The sequence below is a fragment of the Phalangium opilio genome, unplaced genomic scaffold, assembly GCF_054372755.1.
Source record: "Phalangium opilio isolate 3A_F unplaced genomic scaffold, DU_Popi_V2 ptg000013l_1, whole genome shotgun sequence".
Taxonomy (NCBI): domain Eukaryota; kingdom Metazoa; phylum Arthropoda; class Arachnida; order Opiliones; family Phalangiidae; genus Phalangium; species Phalangium opilio.
The window spans coordinates 14,633,531-14,656,570 of NW_028324148.1; the positions used below are offsets into that span (position 1 = coordinate 14,633,531).

Sequence of the window (23,040 nt, forward strand, 5' to 3'; positions counted from 1 at the left end):
TGGGCCGTTTATCTAACTTGTTAACATTGTTGAAATTGTTAACTATTTCGTGTTGTTATTGCAAAGGTATAAAGTATTTGAAGACATGGATATAGAATGGTACGCTCTTCCGGCAGTATCTGGCATGCTCTTCGACTGTGGAGGCCTCGAGTTCCCAGGTGCCCCTTTCAATGGTTGGTACATGGTGACCGAAATAGGGTCTAGAGATTTTTGCGATCCGCATCGTTTCAATATGCTAGAGGTATTACACCATGATTGTCCGAAGTGAAATATCGTTAACGTTAACGTTGGTTTACCTCGCAGCCTTTAGCAAACGGCATGGGTTTTGATACGTCCAACAATTCCAGTTTGTGGAAGGACAAAACTGTAACAGAAGTTAATTACGCCGTAATTAACAGTTTTCAGGTTAGTAACATCATTAAGATTTAATTATAGAGATAGAAATATAGGGTCTACAACGTTTTGTTGCGGAGATAAGGGCTTCCAATCATTTGCCGCGCTAAAACAGGAAATAGTCGCACTTGAGAAGGAGGTATATCATCCTGCCCCCCTTGTTTACAAGTATTTGACAATTTCAATAACTTTCAATGATCAATCTAAGAACGGAAGTGTAGTACTGGTTCGGAAATTGTTACTGGCCGCTGTTAGATCTTGAAATACTATGACACTTTGAATGAGCTAGAATTTACCAGCGTACGCACCCTTCTACCCATTTAAAGGTTCAATAACGTTATTAGATTGAATGCTATTGAAATTGTTTAATACTTCTAAACAAGATGGGCGGGCTGATATGTCTTACTTCTCATGAGTGACAATTTTCTTGTTTTAGCGGGGATAATGTTTGGCAGCCCATATCTCCGAAAAAGACCTATAACACTTTCCACTCAGATCTCATTGAGGCAGACGTATCAGAAACACATTGTACAATTGTCATACTTATTTTAGTCATTTTTCTTATATTTCCAAATAGATCTTGCTATATTTTCTATAGAGTAATTTCTTTTCTATATATGGAAACGTCATAACCCTCTATCTTACCTTAGTGGCATAGAATATCCTCTATTACAAAGTTGCCCCCAACTCGGGGGTTACACAGTTCACTAACACCCTCTACGGAAATTACTCTATACTAATTTAATAATTTTACGATAGACTCTGAGTCCCTGACCTCTTTAAACGTAAAATTAGCGTACGCGTGAAGTGAAGGATTTACCGTCTGCGAAGACTAAATACATCTCGTTTGATCTTTGTTAATCGTATCTCGATATTATCTGTTGGCATTCTAAGCTCCAAATAAATTAATTGGTTTTATTCCATCTTGCGGGACTTATCCCTTGATCCTTTCAACACAAAACTTTAACCCTTTTAAGGCTTCGTAAACTTTACTCGAAAATAGTCCAAATACCTTATGTTTACTGTAATTAACCGAGTATAGGACTGCGTGTTTACCTATAAACTTATTGGGCCACCTTATTGAATTGTTTATGGTTAGAACTTCCATAAACTTTAACACATTTTAAAACAAATGTCTTTAAAGTAATTTAGTTAAAAAGTTAATGATAACAGATTCAGAAGTCTCTCACTTGAAGTAATAAAGATGTAGATTTGTGATAATTACTTTTTAAACCAAAAAACTACTGATTTGAACAAATTTTTATGCTTTTTTTTAACTTTTGCGAGCGCATTAGAGTAGTAAAAGTATTGTTTAAACCCGTGCTGGCTGGCTGGCTGGTTTTAGTGTGACCTGATCCAATTCGTTATAAATAAAGGTCCCGTATTTTTTCATTCGAATACCGAAAGTGTGGCCAGATCAGATTAAGGTTTTCAAATAACAAGTGTATTCTCGAGTTTCAGTATGTTTTTAATTATTCTCTAGAAAGCCAACGTGACCATTGTTGATCACCACACACTAGCGGACAGTTTCAAAAGACATTGGGAGACAGAACAACGCGTTAGAGGCGGGTGTCCAGCTGATTGGGTTTGGCATATCCCACCGGTCAGTGGCAGCCTGATGTGGATATTTCATCAGGAGTTGGCCTATTACCATTTGAAACCCAGTTACGAATATCAGGTAATTGACTTAAATTAAAGACCTGTGATTAAAGTTAATTATTGTGGAATTAATTGTAGGAAGGTGCTTGGAAAACGCATGTTTGGGAAAAAGACAAGGACGAATCGAGACCGTCGCCTAGAAAACTGCGTTTCAAAGACATCGTCAAGTAAGGATATTCAAATCTACATTTTTGTTGGTTCTCTTCAGATTTGCGAAGTCATAGCTTGATTGTGACCTCTGTATTAATTTTAACAAACCATCTTGGTGATATGTTTTTGCATCTCAATTTTCAGAGCTGTTAAGTTCACATCCAACTTATTTGGAAAAGCCTTATCGAAGAGGATCAAAGCGACAATTCTTTTTGCAACTGAAACCGGACATTCCGAAGATTTTGCTAACATATTAGGCAATATTTTTTCCTACGCCTTTAATGTACAGGTAAGATAAATTATTCAATCTTTCTACTTAAGTTACCGCAATTATAATTAGCTTGTCTTCAACAAGAGCCATTGTAAGACCTCAGAACATTATTCAACTTTATCATGAGATCATAGTGTATCCAATTCTATATTGGATCTGGTTTTTACACGTTCCTTTTTGCAAAAAAATATATTTATAGGTGATATGCATGGCAGATTATAATATCAGTGACTTGGAACACGAATCTCTACTGTTAGTTGTGACGAGTACATTTGGAAACGGTGACCCACCCGAAAAAGGAGAGGTAAGATATGAAACTTCTGTACTCAAGTTCAAGCGCGGTTAACAGAAAACAAAGCTCATTGTTAATCAAGTTTACAGCCTGAAATAGAATTTAAAATAATTTCCTCAAATCATTATGCGCCGAGTCTTATACTTCACAGAAAAATGTTCTTTAACTTCTGATCAAATTTTAAAAAGAAAAAAGTTAAAGGAGTTAAAACTTTCTATTCTTGATTTCTTGATTGTTGTCTCGGACGGAAAAGTTTTTTTCACGTAACAATCTTACAATCTGACGTGACACACAAACAAATCTATTCTTTACGAGTCAAACCCTATATATTTTACCCATCTCTATTGTCTCTAAGTACTTGAATACTACCGTAATGTATTTCGAATGTAACTGAAAATATATTAGCGATGGATCCACTTCAGGGACAAGCGTTACAAGTAAATAAAAAAAATTGGGACCACAACGACAAGCTATACAAATTAAGTGTTCTAGTCACGAAATTTTCAAGTACTTTACTTTCCGGTCCTTGTTATTTTCGCCAAGTATGAGTAGGAGGATATTTACAAAGAACACGTAAATATTTAGTATATTTGCTTTGCAATATTAGCATAATCGATAAAACGTGTTATTTATATTTCATTTATTCTCATATTTTTATGAGTGGGATTGTTTTAAAGAACATAACGATGTTAGAATGAATATTGAAATAATCCAGTTAGTAAATTTAATTGCTAGTACCTTGCTAATAATGTAGATTAAAACTTTATTCCATTTAAGTCATTATTTAAGATGCTAATTCAATTAAAGAAAATAAAAAAAATATTTAGGACGACCTCTTTAATTGGGATTTTGATAATTTTCAAGACAGTCAATTTATACATATTTAAAAATATAAGACGCTGTATTTAATTGATAACTGCAATTGCCATTAATTTAAATCATTTTTATAAGTTAAAGTTTTGAAATTAATAATTACCGTTTAATATTTATTTCAATTTTTTTTAGTTAAAATAAACTATATTTAATCAATAAAAATATTGAAGAAGTAAATTTTACCCTTGTATTAAACATAGTAAAAGCGGTAGCCCAAAACATCGTTTCGCTATTCGAATTTTCACAATCATATTTACTTTTCATTGCAGTCGTTTGCACGTGCATTACAAGCGATCAGAATCACCGGTGAAACGACACCTGATCTCAGTAACATGTCGTAAGTCTTCGAATCCCGTGTTATTTAAGTTAAGAATTAAACTTTATTTTCACTTTTAGGATTTCCACATCATTTGTTCGGATTAACAGCATGTCCTCTGAAGGTAAAAGAATGTCTAAGCAACTGACCCGGTCCAGTTCGACCTCCAATTCAGAAGATACCGGTATCGGTCCCATGAGTAGTATTAGGTCAGTTACAACAACAAACTTGTTATTCACCAATCAAAACTGACTTTGGTAGAAGCAATCACTTCTTGATGAGGCAGAACCAATAGGCCTAAGGTATTCAAAAAGCGTAGCGGGACAGAATTAGAGCAGATTCTATTTAGCATTACAGGGAACTATGGAAAGTGTCACACTTATTGTTATTTATTTACTTATGCTGAAATTGTTTGCAGGTACGCTGTGTTCGCATTGGGTTCAAGTGCCTATCCGAATTTCTGCGCGTTCGGTCATTTTGTAGACAGTTTACTCGGGGATCTTGGTGGTGAACGCATCTCGGACATTGGACTGGGAGATGAGTTATGCGGTCAAGAACATTCGTTCCGGGAATGGGCCTCCTCAGTTTTTCAAGTACTGAATTGTACCAGCAGTTATAATTACTTGAAAGGTTGTGTAACTATAATATTGGTTGCAGGCATCGTTGGATGTATTTTGTATCGACGATGATGTAAATATCAAAGAAATGAAAGATTCCTTGAAGGGTGCCGTGGAATGGGCGCCCGATAAAGTTCGAATTGTCCCATCTGACCGAGAAGTTGATGTCTATGAAGGTAATGATAAACACTCTTGTATTTTTCATGTTAGTGGCATATTTGCTTGCTATAGATGAGCTTAAAAATAGAACTACAATAGTTATTGTGACAATTAAATACAAGTTTTTGACTCAACTAGATTGGTCAACTTGAGTTGAGTAAACTATTTGGGTCGTGTGATCAAGGATTGGACAAGTTGAATTACCAAATTAAAAATTGATCACTGATCACGTACTTTTTAGCGTCTCTCTATTTGAGTCAAAAATTGTATCATCTGAAAAGGCCTTAAGTTACAGAATAATCTTTAATTATGCACAAACACAGAACTTTCGAGAATGTCACACCGAGACGTTAAACCTTGTAAACTAATCAGATCAACCGGTCTCCATCCAACTGAAGAACAGTAAGTCAAATGATGATCCCATCTACCATTAAGTTAGTTGATACAGAATTTGAATAACCTTTCGCTCGCTTTTCAGTCGAAGGACGATGCTATTCGAATTCAGCACGAACTACACCGGATTCAATTTCGTTCCCGGAGACCACTTGGCCATATTCCCGGCTAATAGGGTTCAACTGGTCAATCGACTTCTTGAAAGATTGAAGAAAATGTGTCCTGACAGCGATTGCATCATCGAGGCGCAAAGCAAATCATATAAACAAACATTAGATGGTAAATGAAACATTTTTATGTAAGCCCTAGATAATTAGATGATCCATGGCTAATTAACTTCGGTTAAATTAGGTGTTAAAACAATATGGACGACGCAAGAGCGCATACCACCTTGTTCATTACGAACGGCCCTGACCAGGTACTTGGACATCACGACACCACCCAGCCAGAAGTTATTGTCTCTAATGGTGCATTATGCCAAGAGTGAAAAGGACAAGAAGCAGCTTTTAGCGCTTTCAACGGTAAATCTACTGCCTTCCCACTTGAACCATAAGTTTATAAGTTATGTTCCATAAGTATGGAAATCGAGCTCCAGTTCAATTTAGTTTAAGAGTTGTTCAAAAAGCCTAGCTGTAGTGTGTTATATTTATTATCGGTTAATCTCGTACAGCAAATGCAAATGTACGAAGAATGGAAAGCGCACAACTATCCAAACTTGTTGGAAGTTCTCGAAGAATTCACGACAGTTGATTTGGACCCGGCGTTCCTTCTGATCAACCTTCCTACCGTCCAAGCCAGATTTTACAGCATCAGTTCCTCCCCAGATGCTTTCCCAAACGAAGTTCACGCTACCGTCGCTATTGTCACCTACAGAACGAAAGGTGGAGAAGGTCCCGTTCATTACGGAGTGTGTTCCAACTATCTCGCGAGTTTAAATGTCGGTGAACCAGCGCCATGTTTTATTCGAAGGTATGAACTGTTAATAGAAATTTATGGTACTCGATTAAAACTTTCCGAAACCGTTTTTCAGTGACCCTTCGTTTAGTCTGCCAGACAATCCATCAGTTCCGGTGATCATGGTTGGACCAGGAACTGGTATCGCACCCTTTAGGGGCTTTTGGCAACAGAGGGCCTTTGACATGAAGAAATTAAAATATGGTACGTTTTAACTGCACTTCAGATAAATCAAAATTAAAGTATTTTTTTTTCTTCTTCAAAATAGACGGGGTTCAATTTGGACCGATGCTTTTGTACTTCGGTTGTCGAACTTCAACAGTCGAATTGCACAGAGACGAGATTGAAATCATGATGCAGGAAGGCGTTATCACAAAACATTACGTAGCATTTTCTAGACAATCAAATAAACCAAAGGTACGATTCACGAAGCCTTTGTCGAATTTGTGAGAACAGTACACTTCATTGCATGATTTTAAATTGCAGTGCTACGTCCAGGACATAATGTGGGAACAAACTTCCCAGTCTTTATATAATTACATCGTTACGAATAACGGTCACTTTTACGTGTGCGGTGACGTAACCATGGCGGATTGCGTATCTAAAACCTTAATAGAAATTTTCCAGAAACACGGAAATCTATCCATAACGGATGCAGAACGATATCTCTACACAATGAAGGTAAGCAGTTGTAACATAACATCGATAAGTATGATATGCATAAAGGAAGGTGTACTAGCTTTCGTAGTAGCAACCCCTATTAATATATGCTTTTAGCGTTCCCATGACCCGTGTTTAAGCATAATTTTATCATGTGAACAAACCTTACTTAGAAATAACTTTTACTTTTGCGCTCCATAGAGCTGCATAAATATTAGTTCGATCCTTTACGGCTGGCTGGACGCAATTGAATTTACGTTTCTTTGTAGGAACAAAACAGATTTCACGACGATATTTTCGGCATCACGCTTCGAACGGCGGAAAAAACGAGGAAAGTTCGCATTCAAGCTCAACAAAAACACAACGAGAACACGTCCAGTATGGATAATTAACCAACAAACGCAACGATCCACCCTCTCCGTACCCAAAATCGACTTAAATTAATATAGTGTAGGCTTAATAACAAACATCTAGCTCTAGGTAAGCTTTACTTAATTATTTCCAAACTTTTAAAGAAATTCAAATCAAAAACGATTACGCCATCTATGATTAGACTTTAAACCATTAAGGATATCCAATCCTCAGTTGATGTATGTCGTTTCATTGAATGATTTCTTACCAGCTGGTAAATGTTCAAGGATTACTAATCACGGAGGAAAACAACAAGCTGACGAGACTCTACCAAGCTTTTAATACCAATTTTCCTCAACAGGGGGATGGCGTGGGTTGAAAATAAAGGGACCACAGCCTGGAAAATGTGGTCACGTGATTAGAGATATCGGTAAATGTATGAAAGAAGTAGGTGCCACGAACGCGGTAATTCGGAATGGGGCGGCCCCTATTTATCATGCTTACACGGTTTATCAAAAGCGTTATCAGTTGCAAAGTAGGTACGAGATGTTGCATATGAAATAAGATACCAAAGGTAAATGTGAAGATGTAACTGAAATTAATTCTCTATCGGATGAAAGGCTTTTGTATAGTGTCCAGTATGATGATAGCCACGTACTCGGTCTTGATTTCAAACTTTATCCCTAACTTCTTTGCTCGACCAATCAGCGCTCTAGTTCAATATTACTTTATGTTGTTCTTCCCTACGACAAAAATAATCGTCTATTGAGGCAATCGGAGCGCTATTCTGTTTATGTGCGTTCGTAGGCGAGTTTTCCCTACGCGTTGAACGGGGGGGGGGTGGTAAATATCACACGACCCTGAGCTCTCTACTTACCCTCACTTTCTATTTGCTTTTGACAATAGGGAGGTGTCGAATTTTGAACAACGTTTAGTGCTACAAAACACTTAATTTTTCTCTTACAAACTAATATAGCTGTGTATTTCCGGGAAACTGAGAGAAACTGCGGTTCGGATATCCTTAATAACGTTATTTCCGATTCAGAGTGTAAATACTAAAATACTTAACATTTTATCTCGTAATGTAAATTGTAATTTCTTATACTTCGTAGTAAAATTAGTCCTACAGCCCACTTAGTGTGAATATACTAACAACGTTTCAATCCTTAATGTAGTTTTATTCTTAATAAAATCTCGAAGAAACATTTGAATTTCAACGATTTAGGTTTAATTATTTTTGAAATAACTCGAGTAGCAAGAAGTATCTAATTTATCTCAAGGAGTAAATTCCAAAAATAGTTCAAGTACTCCTTAGAAAAAACGTTTCTTCGAGATTTTATGAGAACTATTTTGTCTTTAAAGGGATGTACAATGTGTTGCGTAGGGGCGGGGCCTATATGAAAAATAGAGCTCTACTGGGCATGCGTGAATATCGTAGGGTTATCAGCGCTATGGGAATGGGTATCAGGATTTTCGTTGAATCTATCTGACGAGTCGTTCACGTGATGTAGCCTAATCACTACTCCAGGAAATAGTAACACTACTACTTCGAAATATAGTTCTTGACACGGCCCCAACATAACGCATTCTATATCCCTTTCAAGTAAAGTTTACTTTTAAACGAAAGGAGATGTTTTGAACATGTGTTGTTTGTTAATTTGAAATGAAAATAATTTGTTTTGTAAAATAATTAATACCAAGAGATGATAGAAAAACAGAATGTCACTGAAATATATTGCTTTTTCAGAGTATTTAAATTGAGCAGCATGTTTAAAAGGACGTGTATAAACTTTTATCAACTCTTGGTTTGTAATTCGTGTTTAAGATAATTGAATTAAGTATATTTTGTTAATGGTCGAATTTAAAGTGATTTGAAAAGTCAAGACGCTCGCGCACCTTGAAGTTCAACGAGATATATTATTAGTGTTGTTGTATTAAGGCCTAAGTATTTTACCATAAGTATATAACTTTATAAGTCTCCGTCGTATAATAAATCTATAACTCGTTTTAAAAATTTAGAAGGCTGATGTGATTATTATTATTTTACTTCTGAGTAGCAGTTACTTAAACTTCTGTGCTCGGCGGACCTAACTATTGTCACGGTGTTCTTGATTGAGATCCAATTTAATTCTGGTTAAATTAATTAAAAATTAATAAAATACTGCATTTTAATTCTTATTAGCAATTTATTCAGCCATCGGTAACAGCTCCAGTACCGAGAACGTATGAATTTTTAAATAACTGGAGGTGAGTTAAGCAAATAGAAATTACAGAAAGTATGACCAATCAGAGCTCTACTCGATAACCACCTTAGTATCGTTTGCCTTTCTGTGACAAAAATTCAAAAATATCAAGTTTATAGCCGTTCTTTTTTCCTTTTGTTACAGCAGGGATCCATGGAATTTTAGAAGTAGGAATGGAGAACAGACAAATCTGGGCGCGCGTCAAAATCCGGAATCCCCTTCCCCGGGACGGGGGGGGGGGTATGAAAGAAGAGGCGGGAGGGTCATAACGACAGAGGTAAAAAGGAACCACATATTTTTTGCCGTCCCCGTCAGCAACGTCATCAAAAAGTAGTTTAAGTGAGCCAATAAGATAGTTTAAAATTTTTGTTACGTGTTGGAGGGAGGGGCTCAATACTGGGTTATGAATCGGACTGAAGTAAAGGCTAAACGTTCACTATTCCTGCTTTTAAAATTACATGGATCCCTGGTAACAACAAATATATGAGCTACGGATTTAAAACAAAATTTCTCATATCGATTAAACTTAGTTTCAAATTGCAATACCCATATTAATTTCTAATTTTTAAAACTGCATTTATACTCAATCCTTGGCGAAACAAGGACTAACAGGTATTTGAAAATATCAAAACTTTTAGAAAGTTGATAATAAACGTTAGCCTTCTTTTAAGAACACGTGACTTTACGTCTTAAAAACAAAACAGGTACAGTTGATAGCTTATCTTTTGCTGCTTTGAGGTTAGAGTCCGGACGGTTCTATTTTTCATCGTCTTTTCGACATATTGCATTGCGTTTCAATTTCGATTGGATTCCACGGCATTTTTAATGGCTTCTGAAGAATCGAGTGGTGTTCACCAAAACGTATGAAATAAAAAGGTACCAACATTTTCCGTGCCTAATTTTAATGCGAAGATTTAGGTTAAGGTGATTAGAAATTTGTGCCGAAAGTTAAATTTCTTGTTATCAGCAAAGAGGGCCTTGTACTCGATCAACTTGAGCATTCAAAATAAATATTAAGGACTTGAAATTAAATTTCTCGGATTCAAAGTTTCAACTTAAAACATAAAGGAGAGTATTGGTCTATTGTGGTCTCCCATTTAACCCGATGGAGATCACGATAAACCATCATGGTGTCTCTCGCTTATCCGGTACAGGGAGGCTCCTATTTACGAGAAATATGAATTAAGCCATTAAGGGCTAATTTATATAGTGTTTAAAAAATTATTGTATAGATGAAAGATGGAGAAAATATTGGTCAAAGCAGTTCCATCGTTGAATCCGAAAGAATTGAAGCAACTTATGGAAAGGTTCGAAGAATTAGGTATTAGAGTCGAGGAGGATTTAAAGTTTCTGTTGCCAACCCATATTTCATTCCTGAAACCGATCCAAGCTACAAGATTGCTTCATTATGCCAAAAATGTTGACAAAGATACCATCGATTTAAATGTTTCCCGAATTCAAACTAATATTGATTTGGCAAAGGATATGGAACGCAGGATCAAAGCGGCTGATGACGATATCAAGAAATTGAAAGAAGCCTTGTACTACGATTACGTCGATTTTGAACCAGTCTTCTTCAATGAACCCCGACTTGTTTGTACATCTACAAGTTGCGTCACCTTGCGCTCATTGTCTGATAGAATTCACTGTGAGTACAACACGGTTTGCCAGGATCCATGCTATTTGCAAAACTGTGAGAGTGAAAGAACCAACATGGGAGCTGTACGAAATTGCGCCGTAATGAACGGGACAAATCACTGTGTTAAGTGCAAATGCAGTTACGAGAAACACATGCTTATTTACCACAAGAACGTCTTGAAAACTGTAAAGAAGATAGATTCAAACATAGAAAGGGAAATAACTGACAAGGAACAGACCAAGAAACAGCTAATGATGACTTTGAAAGGTGCAACGTTCTAAAGGGTTTTTAACCTTAAAATTATTTTTAACGTGATTTTCTTTTCATAATTAAAGAATGCAAAGAGAGACAAGCGAAACTAATGAAGGAACAAAACTCATCTATTCTCTTTGTTCAGAGTAAGATGCTCCAAAGTATAATTAGCATGACTTTAATTTAATCAACTATATCACGGAACATTTTAGATCTGCATCTAGAGGCGATGATCGTCAACACTGGAGAACGAGCCGGAAAAGTAGGAATATTTTAAAATATGCGCATCTTCCTTCATTTTAAATTTTCCATTTCGGAAAAGCCAGCAAATTTTTAACAATAGACCATTCCATTAATTACTTGAAGAGAAACCAACATCACAGAGGTGGGACGCCCCACCCCCTCTCAGGTTATTTCCTTATCGCCAAGAGACAAGGTCACAATGAACCCGAGTTCACTCTACGCGGGAGCGGTGCTTCTTGGCGCGAGGGAAATTGTCTAACCCCCAGCTGTGATGTGCTTCTCTTCTGGAATTAATGGAATGGTCTGGAACCTGAGAAAAACTAGACTTTCTATTCATTATATATGATTTATTTTCAAGTAACTTAGAAAACTGCCCATTTTGAATAATAAATTAGTGACTCAATTTTCATAAACGTTTAGGTGCACTTAAAACGCTACTTTCAATAATATAGGACCAGATGTAAAATAACCCTATGTAATGCGCTTCTGATGCGTATTCATATATCTCACCCTTCATTATCTTATCAAGTACGCTTCGAGGAAAAATAGAAAGGAGAAGAAAAGGCTCTACCAGGATCTTGTTGCCAACCTCCCACGACGGGAGGATGGGCCCGTTGAAATGTAGTCACGTGACAAAACGAAACTTATAGCGCACTCGATTGTTCGCGAGAATTCTCTCCTCGCACTCGTGGGTGGGCCCTTGTGGCCTTGCCTTGTGGATGGGTAGAACAGCGGCGTTCTTTGATTTCTTTCTCCTTCCTATTTTTCCTCCATGCGAGTTGACAACTTACCAGGAAAAAGTTTTACAATCTGTGGATTTTGGAGATACTAGCGACCTCTTTGTGAAGACTAATTTTAAATTACCGTTATCTTTTTAGAACGCTACGATTAATTACAAAACTGGCAATACCAATTCTTGCTGTAAGATAATGCTAAAATATAACCATAGTTCAATTTAATCAACCAGGGATAGATGTAATTTTAGAAGTAGGATTGGAGAACAGTCAAGGTCCCGAACCCCTTCCCCGGGACGAGGGGCATGGGGGTGAAAGAAGAGGCGGTGGATCATAGCGACAGAGGTAAAAAGGAATTACGTATTTTTCGCCGTCCCCGTCAGCAACGTCATCAAACCGTAGTTTAAGTGAGCCAATAAGATCATTTAAACTTAATTCGTTACGCGTTGCAGGGAGGCGCTCTATGCTGGGCTATGAGTCGGACTGAAATAAATACTAACCGTTCTCCATTGCCGCTTCTAAAATTACATCAATCCTCGAATCAACTTGTTGATAAACCTAGCGTCGCTTCATTTTAGATACGAATGTATCGTCGAACAACCAGAACATCGGCGAACGATCCGGAAAAGTAGGAATATTTATAAATACCTTTACTTGTCCTTGCATTAATTTTAAAATTTTCATTTTTCGAACTAACTAGCAAATCTTTAACAATATCCTGAAAAATTAAATTCGCTACAAGCTGGATTCAAAACTATAGAAAACAATTTTAATAAAATCAATTTAAAAAATAATCTTAAGTTTGTGCATATGGACTTACGATGGAGTTTTAACATTTTTGCTTTGAAAAACAGAATGTTGAATTCATGAAAAATCTGACGATTATTTAGTTTTAATTTGATAATAAAGTGAATCCCATTTCAGTGACTTCTTTTGTCAATCTTCAATAATGGTTTCGTTACACATTAAAGCAGCATCCCTTGGAACTAAGGAGTCCCTATAAACCTAAATAGTTTTCATTTCCACGATGTCAACACTCGTCACATTTCACGAGTAATAAGTGCGTGAAACCTCTTAATTACTTATGTCTAAATGGGATATGTAGAGGACTAGACTGTCCGCCTGCAGCTTAAACTAATTCTCATTCACGACAATTATACGGGACACTACCGCTATGGTATGCTTGTCTTTAGTACACTACTAGGATTGAAAAATAATATTTCCAAAAACTGATTGTATGAAACGTTTGAACAAGAGTTCTCTATACGAGATGCTTACAACCACTATCGACGACTGTTATGAGGAATTGTAGTTTTTGATTCCTGTCCGGCAAAAAGTAAAAACGTTCCACTAGCTAAAAGGGACTGGTCATTTTTGTAAGAGTATGAGCCATCGGTCAAAATATCACTCAAAAAAAAGAAAAGAAAAAAAAGATTCACGCTGAGGGTAGTGATCAGTTATAATTTTCACGCTCGTTACCTAGATATCTTAGGAACTGGGACGTTCTTTGTTCATATCATGTTCATCTTAGATAATTAAGGCATCGGAATAAGAAAATTTCTTTTCAATAAACTTGAATTCTGAATTTTTGTAACAAGTAGCCTTTTCTAGGGACATAGAAACATCCGACTTCGAGCGAGCAACAATACCATCAACAACGAACGCAATATTCTCATTCTGGGAGAAACTGGAGTAGGAAAGTCCACCTTCATTAAGTCTTTCGCTAATTACTTCAAGTACTCGAGTCTCGACGAGGCCGAAAAACAAGATCTGATCTGTTTGATCCCAACAGCCTTTACGATGACGGATCAAGACTACAAGGAAAGACACATTAAGTTTGGCACTGACCTTAACGAAAGCGAAAAACCCGGAAGTTCTCAAACTCAAGGTTGTCGAAACTACGAATTTGAAGGTAAACCAAATGAAAGAAAACTATATTTTTTTTTCAAAATTAAATTTAACCTTGCCTATTTTTAATTTAAAGTTGGTGATATTACCGTTCGATTAATCGATACACCTGGCATCGGTGACACACGCGGAATTGATCAGGATACGGAAAATTTAAAGAAAATAATTTCCCACATTAGTAACTTCTCGGTTTTAAACGGAATCTTGATCCTACTGAAACCCAACAACGCTCGTCTCTCCGTTCTGTTCCGTTTCTGCATTCAAGAGTTGTTAGCCCATTTGCACAAAAGTGCCAGTCACAATATCATCTTCCTGTTCACCAACGCGAGGGGCACGTTTTATCGACCAGGTGACACACTACCATCTCTGAGAGTTATGTTGGAGAAAACTGCCAAAACTCCGCCCCACGTCGAGATCAAATTAAACCATAATACTATCTATTGTTTAGATAACGAAGCCTTTAGGTAAGTGAACTTTTGGTGTTTCTTTGCGCATAATAATTTACTACTATCGATGATTTTAGGTTTTTGGTGGCTTTGAAAAGCAAGGTTTCATTCGACTATGAGGAAAGGAAGTATTTTGCTGCAGTGAGCTGGAATATATCTGCTAAGGAATGCCAACGTCTTATGGAGTACATTATTGGTTTAAGTCCACACACCATCGATGATACAATTTCGCTCTACGAAGCCAAACAAATAGTTCTCCTACTAGCCCGACCCTTGTGCAATATATCCTTCGAAATTCAAAATAATATTGATTTGGCCAAGAATCAGGAACGCAGGATCAAAGAGGTTCGTGACGATATCGAGAAATTGAACGAAGCTTTGTACTACGACTACGTCGATTTTGAACCAGTCCCCGTAGATGCACCCAGAACTGTCTGTACATCTGAAGGTTGCGTCACCGTGCGCACATTGTCTGACAGAACTGTTAGCGATTACACCAGGGTTTGCCATGATCCATGCTATTTGCGAACCGTTGAGAAAGATACAACCATAAATGAAGCTCTACGAAAGTGCGAAGTTATGAACGGGGCCGGTCACTGTGTCAAGTGCAGATGCAATTACGAGAAACATATGCGTATATACTACAAGCTCGTCGAGAAAATCGTAAAAGTGAAAAATTTATGTATAGAAAAGGAAATAACTGAAAAGGAACAGCTCACGAAACAGCTAATGCAGACTTTGAAGGGTACAATGTTCATATGGGTTTCAACATAAAATAGTTTTTAACGTTATGTTCTTTTCATATTTAAAGGATTCCAAGAGAGACAAGCGAAGCTAATGAAGGAACAAGATACTATAACCAATGCCAGCGCTCAAATCGCGCATTTCCTATGGGCCAACGCTATCATCTTGCATAACGACGCCACAATGGATTATTTGGAACATTTACTCGAGAAACAGGAAAGTGCTCTGGATTCTTCGAACCAGAAAAGAGTGGACCATTTGAAACGCATCAAGCAAGAATACGAACAGCAATGCAAAACCATCGAACAGAGTCTCGAGACCACGAAGGATCCGAAACTTATTTTCACACCCCAAATGATTAGGGACTTGAAAAAGAAGATATTTTCCTTGGAACTAAACGGATCTTACATAAGACAGGCTGTGGAAGGATTACTAACGGAGGACTAAAGGACAGAAATAATTTCATGAAATTCTCCCTCGGAATATCCTACAATGACATGTTTTTTATTATTCTAGAGGGTCGGTGGGCAATCCTAGATAAGAACCCACACCCTCCCGTAATGTTTAAAAAAAACCAACATTTTTTCACTAAATTTCTCACATAACGAGATGGCCCAGGGCAGGGCCTTAGTATTAATTTTACACGGCTCACCTGGCTCCCATTATAGTTGACCTCCCTAAGATACTATTAAAAAAATCTTACAACTAATAAAAACCATTTCTGAAACACAATAGTGTATCCCCCTAAAATATTGTTTCTAATGACGTCAAGCCTCAAATAATATTACTAAAACGAAATTATTACGATCCCAGAAGCTGGCAGAAGTTACGTGTATTTCTCCAGAAATCAAAAATAATTTTAAAAGCAAAAGGAAGTAAATATACTAGCTTGTGGTATCTAAAGATACCCCCGTGATATTGCAATTAAAGCGTAAGTAAATTTATGGAAGTAAGGATTACGGGTAATTATTTTTTTAGGTTAGGGCATCGAGGGGCTAATCACCGTAATTTTCTGTACTTCAATTAAAAGTTAGGAATGCGTTACTGGTAATCGTTTTAACACTGTTAAAGGCTGCGCATTGTGTGGGTATTCACTCAAGTTCTCTATTTGTGTCGCACTAATTATAACTGAAGTAAATAAATTTAAGTTAGGATTTCGGGCAATCATTTTAGCACACTTATAGGTAGCGCATCGAGGGGTTATTCACAGAAATGTTCTGTACGCCTGTTAAGTACGGTACGATGTGGCTACTATTATGAGACCAGCCCTTGGACCATCTTGTAACTTCTTCCAGTGAGAATTCAATTAAGCCACTAAGCCAATAGCGGCACAGTACTCAACGTTGTTAAGACTAATTAAATGCAGTTATTTTGTAATGAGAGATCAGTTATTTTAATTTTAATACCTAATTCCTTTTACATTTAGAAAAGGCCGTTCTCTTAAGATAGAATGTTATGTAACCTAAAGTTTAACTTCAACTTGAGGTGAGTATATCTAAAACCAAAGGCATTAAAAATAAGAGATGAGGTAGATAAAAACCTCATATGATGTTTAAGACGGAAAATGTCGCATATAGCAACCTCAGAACAGTTTATATTAGATTACTTTTAGTTATAGTAGACATAATTCAGTATTGGATAATTTGGAAAAACGAAAGGTATTTGAGTTTGTACGCATAGAAAGTAACAATTCGAAGCCTTCGGTAAATTGAATAGTTTATTTGGGAAGTACACAACATTCTTTAGGTTATACAAAATATATATTGATCATAGTATTGCAGTTTCTTCATCTACAATCGCCTAAAAGAAAACCAAAGAAGTGAAATCATTAGTTTCATCAAAAGATTACAGGTAACAAGCTAAAATATAATTGTGACATGAAATGTCATTAAGCCAAAGACTCTGTAAAGTTGTCGCTGTCATTTAAAAGCGTAAACGACGATGAACAATTTCGAAGCACTTACGTTTCTATGGTCCATTTCTTTGAGCTTCTCTTCAGTTCCATAGCGCTCAACTGTCCTTGAACGGCCTTCTTAATATATGTCCCGTAATGTTTCATGGCGTACAAATCCTCAACAACTTCCTGCATTTTCTCGGGTGTGAAAATGCGATGCGCTTCTCCGGCATACTTAAAGTGCCAATCCTCCAAATATCTTTGATAACGATCCTTTAACCATTCCAGATGATTGATTCTGCTTTTGGCGTCGTTGCCGAAAGTTCGATGTACATTTTTCAGCTTTTCAACTTCAATCAAATGATCTATACGTTCCATGACATCGTCGCTTTGTACGGTAATGGCGTTGATCCTCATGAAGAAGGACAACTTTGCCATGGCGATGACAATGGTGTACAGTTCATCAGTTTCTTCTTTTACTTTTTTATCCAATGAACTCAAGTATTTGGCAATTTCTTCGTGTTCTCGGTCCCTAGTCAAACCCATCGTTGCGTCCACTAATTTTTTCTTTTCCAAATACACCCGATTTTCGTAGTAAATTTCGGCGTGTTCGTCAAAACGACAACCGCAGTTCTCGCAATATTTCGTTCCGCCGTGAGTTCGGCATTCCAAGTGCAATCGGTTGTTCGACCTTTCAGTACGAGGCTTTTGGAAGGCCGGGTCGTAGCAGACGGTGCTGTATTGACACAAGATCGGATCAACTGTAAGGGACGTGTTGACGCATCTAACGTTTAAACACACTGTTATTGGTGTATCATAATAGTCGATTTTACAATCGAGAAAATTGAAGTATGCTTCTGTAAAATAGAAGTCGAAAGAATTGAAATACAAAAAAAGTTTGACACTCACTGAAATAGTTTAACATTTATAACATGGAAACAAATCTTCCTTAAGAAATTTAGCCTTACCAAAAGTTCATTGATTAAAACCAATATAAGTATACTTCATTGAAGTTTGATCTCGCCTGTTTTATATGAAACCCCCTTTACCTCTCAGAATAGTGGGGACCCCCCTTCTGTGTATGACTACCTTCACGACCGTAGCACAGGGAAGATGCGTGAATAGGCTCAATACAGTAGTCAAGTGCCAAGAATTAGTGTTTTTGACCTACCAAAACCTCTTCTTCGATTGATTTGTTAGTTCGTGTAGGTAAGGGTCGTTTCCTTCTCATTTTGCCTAGCGTCTACAGCCAATGCACGAGGTATACTTTTTGTTTTTATTTATGAACTTTTGGCGTTAATTTCGCTGCAACACGCGTACCTTTATGCAAAAGAACTCGATTGTTTCCGGCAGAATTGATTCTCTTCTCCATGGCCAAAAATTCTTGCTGATTTCTATGTATCAACAACGAACAATCGCATAACGGTCGAGTAAGCAGGGACGCGATCAACTTGACTTCGTACAACGATGCGGTTTCTTCAATGATATGCGGTGTCAACTTCGTCACGTAGCTGATCAATCGTTTGCATTCCACGGAAGAATTGATCCAACTAGTAACGAAATTTTCTTTCTCCTTGGCCGTAAACCTGACCTTATTCATCAAGGCGACCAGAAAACGAAAGGGTTCGTTATCAACGCAGTAAATCGTATCTTTCTCCAATTTGACCTCGAAATCAGTGTAGTGTCGTTGGTTGTCCTTCAAAAGGCTGCGCAAAGCCGGCAACGAATCACCTGGTCGAAAGAAGGTACTCCTGGCGTTGGTGAACAAGAAAACAATGTTTTTACTGGCCTTTTTATGCAAGTGATTCAACAATTCTTGGATGCAAAAACGGAAGAGGACTGTAAGTCTGGCGTTGTTTGGTTTAAGCAAGATCAATATGGCGTTGAGATGCGAGTACTGCTGGATGTGGTCGATGATCCTCTTGAAATTTATCGCGTCCTGGTCGACACCCGACGTGTCCCCGATGCCTGGAGTGTCTATGAGACGTATTTTAGTTTGTCCGACTTCGAAGTCGTAATCCCTGCAAGATTGCGTTTGCGAAGACCCTGCTTTGCCACCGCTTTCGTTGGGATCGCTGCCAAATCTAACGAGGCGTTCCGAATAATCTAGATCAGTTACGGCGAACCTGGTCGGAATGAGGCAACAGAGATCCGGAGCCCTTTCCGCTTCTTCTAGGCTACTGTACTTGATGTAGTTGGCGAAGGCGTTTATCAGGGTTGACTTACCAACACCAGTTTCGCCCAATATAAGGATGTTTACTTGTTTAGGATCGCAATGGATTTTCTGCGATAAAAACGAACAATTGTCACTTAAACTCGTAGGATAACATAAATTAAAGACAGATCAAACAAACCTTTATGCGAATAGGTTCGGATTTGAATTCGTAACTATGTCCAGCACTTCTTGTATCCCTAGAAACTGCTCCGCTAACTTCGGTGGTTGACTTCACTCCGGAACCCTTCGGTGAAGTTTTAAGAATATCGGAATAAAGTGCATTGGATTCGTTTTGGGGCTTCTTAGTGGCAAGTCCTAACGCTTTTTCGTCTGGTTTAACGTCCAAATTTAAAAGTAAATCTACAAAAAAACGCTAACTTAGTAAGTTTGTACAGAACAACATTGAGAAAGTTCTATGCGACTGACTTTCGTCCGTATTTTGCGTCACGGTATTTGAGACTGATTCCTTATTTTCCCGGGCGTATTTCAGGAGTTTCCTGACTTGAATAGGTTTAAGTATTTTGTTTAAATCAGACTCTTTCACTAATTCCAAATCGCCAAGTTCTTCAACACCGAGATCGGCAATCGCTCTTAAAACCTCGCATTGTTCAGCCACGCTCAAGTTTGGAAAAACTGATTCGACGCATCGTTTTAGTTCCGACATATGCTTATCCTGAATTAACAAAATTTTAATTCATTTTAATAATTTGATATAAGTAAGGTACGAAAATGCATTTAGGTTTTTTTTTCATAACTAGCCTTGGGATTAACAACAATGGGAGTTTCAATATTCTTTGGTTTTGGTTCATCATATCCATCGTCTTGTTCTTCCGTGTCAGTAGATTCTTCTGAACGTTTCAAGATGGTTTCAAAACGTTCAACATTAGTTTCAAAGGACGATGGTCTGTTCAATGCTGAACAGTGAAATATGGTAATAAAATAATATATGAACTTTTTATTGGCGTAATGCTAAGAAGATAAGGTGTGTTTCCCTGTTATTTCATTAAATACCAAGTCCGGAACAACTCAAATGGTTCCACGAAAGCTAGTTATGGATGGTGAAAATAGTGTTTTACTGGGAAACACATCTTTATTTACGTATATCATCGAGTGTCAGGCTTATTGTTGTTATGTTATTTGTGATGTTTTTCATAATCATAGAATTAACAAACCTTTCATAGGGCTATCCGGACTATTCCGGAGTTTGTAACTTTCACGCTGTTTGCCTAAAAAATTGTAATATTTAAACATTTGCATGTTGAAACAAATATTTATACTTGCCTTTCAAAGGACTGTCAGCTAATGTAGTTAGTGAGAAAGCAGGTGGATTTTTCTAACGATTTCAAAAGTGAATTAACATAATGTTAAACTCGTTTAATGGCGTAATGAGTTTTACCTTGTATCCTTGTCCATGCGTTACAATGGTATCTTCTACCGTTGGTTCAGTATCCATTTTAGTATCGTTTTCGGACTCATGGTATCGGAGAGCGTAATTGGTGCTGGATTTGTCGTCGTATTTGTAAGGGTTGTAAGTCGACACGTAGTCCTTTGTATCTTGATGACTAATATGATCCGTAGTGCCGTAACTACAACAATGCAATGATGGAATATCTTTTTTCGCTCTGCTTTGTACAAATTCCTCGAATTCTGGTGGTGATTTATCGTGATCCGGGTTTTCAGTCAATTCGTAACCCTTATAAACGGGTGTTTCTAAATGTGGTAGAATTACCATCGTAAAATCAGTAAGTTAAAATGGCGTGAAGAATGGCTTTGATCTGCCAAGTGCTACTAAAAACATCGTGTTTTTTTGTGTTGCCAAAATGCTGGTTTTTCCCAGCCCTTAAAGGATTTGTAAGATCCATGCTTGGATTTTTAGGTGCTTTGGTCTCTAAACTTGTGTTCTATAATTCAAACTTTTATTACCACTTGCTGGTTTGTCTTTGAATAGCAGTTGGGTGTACTCCACCAAACGTCTGCGATCTACAGTTGAAAGCGATGTTTCATATAGCATGACCTCGGTTAATCGCGACATTTGCTCGGCAGTTTTAACTCCCTGCAATTGCAATTGGTCTATGATGACATAGCGGTTGCTGTTGCTTAAGTTGGGCAAGCATTTCTCTAAGATCTTCTTAACTGTCAGAGGTGGATTTATCTATATAAGATAAAGCTTATTACAGTGTATTCAAATTTGAAATTTACGAAGTATATTTATCAAAATTGTCTTACATCTTTTCCGTGAAAGTTTTTGCAAGTTGGAAACATTTTTTCAAGGGATTTTTGCATCACAGATTAGCTTGTTTTTATCGAGCTAATTTGATTCGAAGTGCTTTTCCAAGTAGAACAAAACTAAAATTAATTAATTTATGAAATAAAGCCACTTTGGATCTACGGCTTCGTTTTTGATAAGGCTATATTAGCTTTCGAAATATAACTCTGCCTATGCTCTGTGGTGTAATACACTTTAACTGAAGCTTTTCTTACTACTACGATAAAATTGCTCCATGTAAAATGAAAATTGGAAACTACATAAACATATTAAAAAAGTTCACTGAAAAATCACAAAACAGAAACTCTGATCGACATGGCAGTGGACTTTGAACCGTACGAAAACAAAACGAAAAAAGTCGAACAAGACGTTTTTCACGTGATACTTCCCCTTGAACAATTTTTGACGTGTTTTTTAATATTTTATCTAACTCCGAGATAACATCGATATGTTAAAGGGATTGTAATGAAGGAATTGGCGGGTGAGGGAAAATGATTTGAAATAGGTTACAGTCACCACGTGACGCCAAAATCGAAAGACTACGCTTGGAGTGGAACAGTGGGACTGGACACTTAGAGAGCTAGCATCTATTTTTAAGACAGAGGGAACGTTCTTTACAGTTTCGTCCGGTACAATTTGGGGGCACGGAGGCAACGCTATAGGTATGGGGGTTTCCACTCCATTCCTCTCTCCTTCAAGATAAAACGATCAAACTCGGTCACGTGCCTATGACGTATTTCAAATAATTTAAACTAAGCCACGGTAGCCACCCAGGGCCGGATTAAGGTGGGGGGGGGGGCTAGGGGGCACTGGCCAACGGGCTTGTTGGGGGCGCGTTGATTTAAACTATTCCCCTCCCAGCAACATTTGCTGTTCCCCTTTTTTCCGGCTTAAGGGGGCGCGTATTATCTCGGCCCCCGGGTGCAAAATTGCTTAATCCGGTCGTTCACCTGCCGAATCCTACTTTACAGTCCCTTTAAATTGATAGCAACCCACAATTAAGCTACTACAGGATCAAGCTTTTCTCTTTCAAGCTACAACTATCCCTTTAATTGACTTTGTGCGGATAAATACATTTTTTTAATTGAATTGATAATTAATTAGACCAAGTATGTTTACCGTAGTTAATTAAACGAAATTCTTATCATTCAAGTTAGAATAAATAATTATTATTATTTCATTTATTAAAAAAATAATAATTAATTCTAATTACATATTATAAAAGCATTTGTTAAAAAAATTTGAGATAGCTACCTTTTAGTCTGGCGTCTGTTTGCAGACAACACAATTTTCAAATGCTTAACTTGCACGGTCCACCCTCATATAAAGGTTCTATTGGCTGTGTTTAATTTCCTCCGAATTACATCA

The 23,040-nt window shown here is 37.3% G+C and overlaps 3 protein-coding genes across 3 annotated transcripts in view; 2 read left to right on the top strand and 1 right to left on the bottom strand.

Annotated features, from left to right (window-relative positions):
- Nos (Nitric oxide synthase) overlaps nucleotides 1–7,436 on the top strand; it is a 31,751-nt gene extending 24,315 nt beyond the window's left edge. Inside the window, exons 10-27 of the mRNA XM_089864800.1 lie at nucleotides 67–241; nucleotides 304–405; nucleotides 1,877–2,071; nucleotides 2,131–2,219; nucleotides 2,347–2,491; nucleotides 2,673–2,777; nucleotides 3,908–3,975; nucleotides 4,035–4,163; nucleotides 4,373–4,547; nucleotides 4,612–4,747; nucleotides 5,054–5,132; nucleotides 5,209–5,402; nucleotides 5,475–5,644; nucleotides 5,794–6,092; nucleotides 6,154–6,281; nucleotides 6,346–6,494; nucleotides 6,564–6,758; nucleotides 7,007–7,436. Of these exons, the coding sequence (XP_089720926.1) occupies nucleotides 67–241; nucleotides 304–405; nucleotides 1,877–2,071; nucleotides 2,131–2,219; nucleotides 2,347–2,491; nucleotides 2,673–2,777; nucleotides 3,908–3,975; nucleotides 4,035–4,163; nucleotides 4,373–4,547; nucleotides 4,612–4,747; nucleotides 5,054–5,132; nucleotides 5,209–5,402; nucleotides 5,475–5,644; nucleotides 5,794–6,092; nucleotides 6,154–6,281; nucleotides 6,346–6,494; nucleotides 6,564–6,758; nucleotides 7,007–7,129 (2,656 nt within the window). The 3' untranslated portion in view covers nucleotides 7,130–7,436. The remainder of the gene's footprint in view (nucleotides 1–66; nucleotides 242–303; nucleotides 406–1,876; nucleotides 2,072–2,130; nucleotides 2,220–2,346; nucleotides 2,492–2,672; nucleotides 2,778–3,907; nucleotides 3,976–4,034; nucleotides 4,164–4,372; nucleotides 4,548–4,611; nucleotides 4,748–5,053; nucleotides 5,133–5,208; nucleotides 5,403–5,474; nucleotides 5,645–5,793; nucleotides 6,093–6,153; nucleotides 6,282–6,345; nucleotides 6,495–6,563; nucleotides 6,759–7,006) is intronic.
- A 499-nt stretch (nucleotides 7,437–7,935) lies between these two features.
- On the top strand, nucleotides 7,936–16,677 carry LOC149709431 (uncharacterized). Its single transcript, XM_089864802.1, has 10 exons — nucleotides 7,936–10,207; nucleotides 10,564–11,237; nucleotides 11,306–11,368; nucleotides 11,435–11,484; nucleotides 12,344–12,386; nucleotides 12,778–12,827; nucleotides 13,811–14,111; nucleotides 14,184–14,571; nucleotides 14,631–15,298; nucleotides 15,365–16,677. Exons 2-10 carry the CDS (start codon nucleotides 10,571–10,573, stop codon nucleotides 15,742–15,744), a joined length of 2,610 nt encoding a protein of 869 aa, XP_089720928.1. The 5' UTR covers nucleotides 7,936–10,207; nucleotides 10,564–10,570; the 3' UTR covers nucleotides 15,745–16,677.
- A 319-nt stretch (nucleotides 16,678–16,996) lies between these two features.
- Nucleotides 16,997–23,037, bottom strand: LOC149709432 (uncharacterized). The gene is made up of 12 exons (XM_089864801.1): nucleotides 22,927–23,037; nucleotides 21,633–21,752; nucleotides 21,330–21,558; nucleotides 20,803–21,116; nucleotides 20,688–20,739; nucleotides 20,579–20,632; nucleotides 20,166–20,320; nucleotides 19,833–20,079; nucleotides 19,546–19,766; nucleotides 18,512–19,475; nucleotides 17,262–18,048; nucleotides 16,997–17,097 (listed from the first exon to the last, which is right to left on the bottom strand). The coding sequence occupies exons 2-12, from the start codon at nucleotides 21,687–21,689 to the stop codon at nucleotides 17,088–17,090; spliced, it is 3,090 nt and encodes a 1,029-aa protein (XP_089720927.1). The 5' UTR covers nucleotides 21,690–21,752; nucleotides 22,927–23,037; the 3' UTR covers nucleotides 16,997–17,087.
- Between the last annotated feature and the right edge of the window lie 3 nt (nucleotides 23,038–23,040).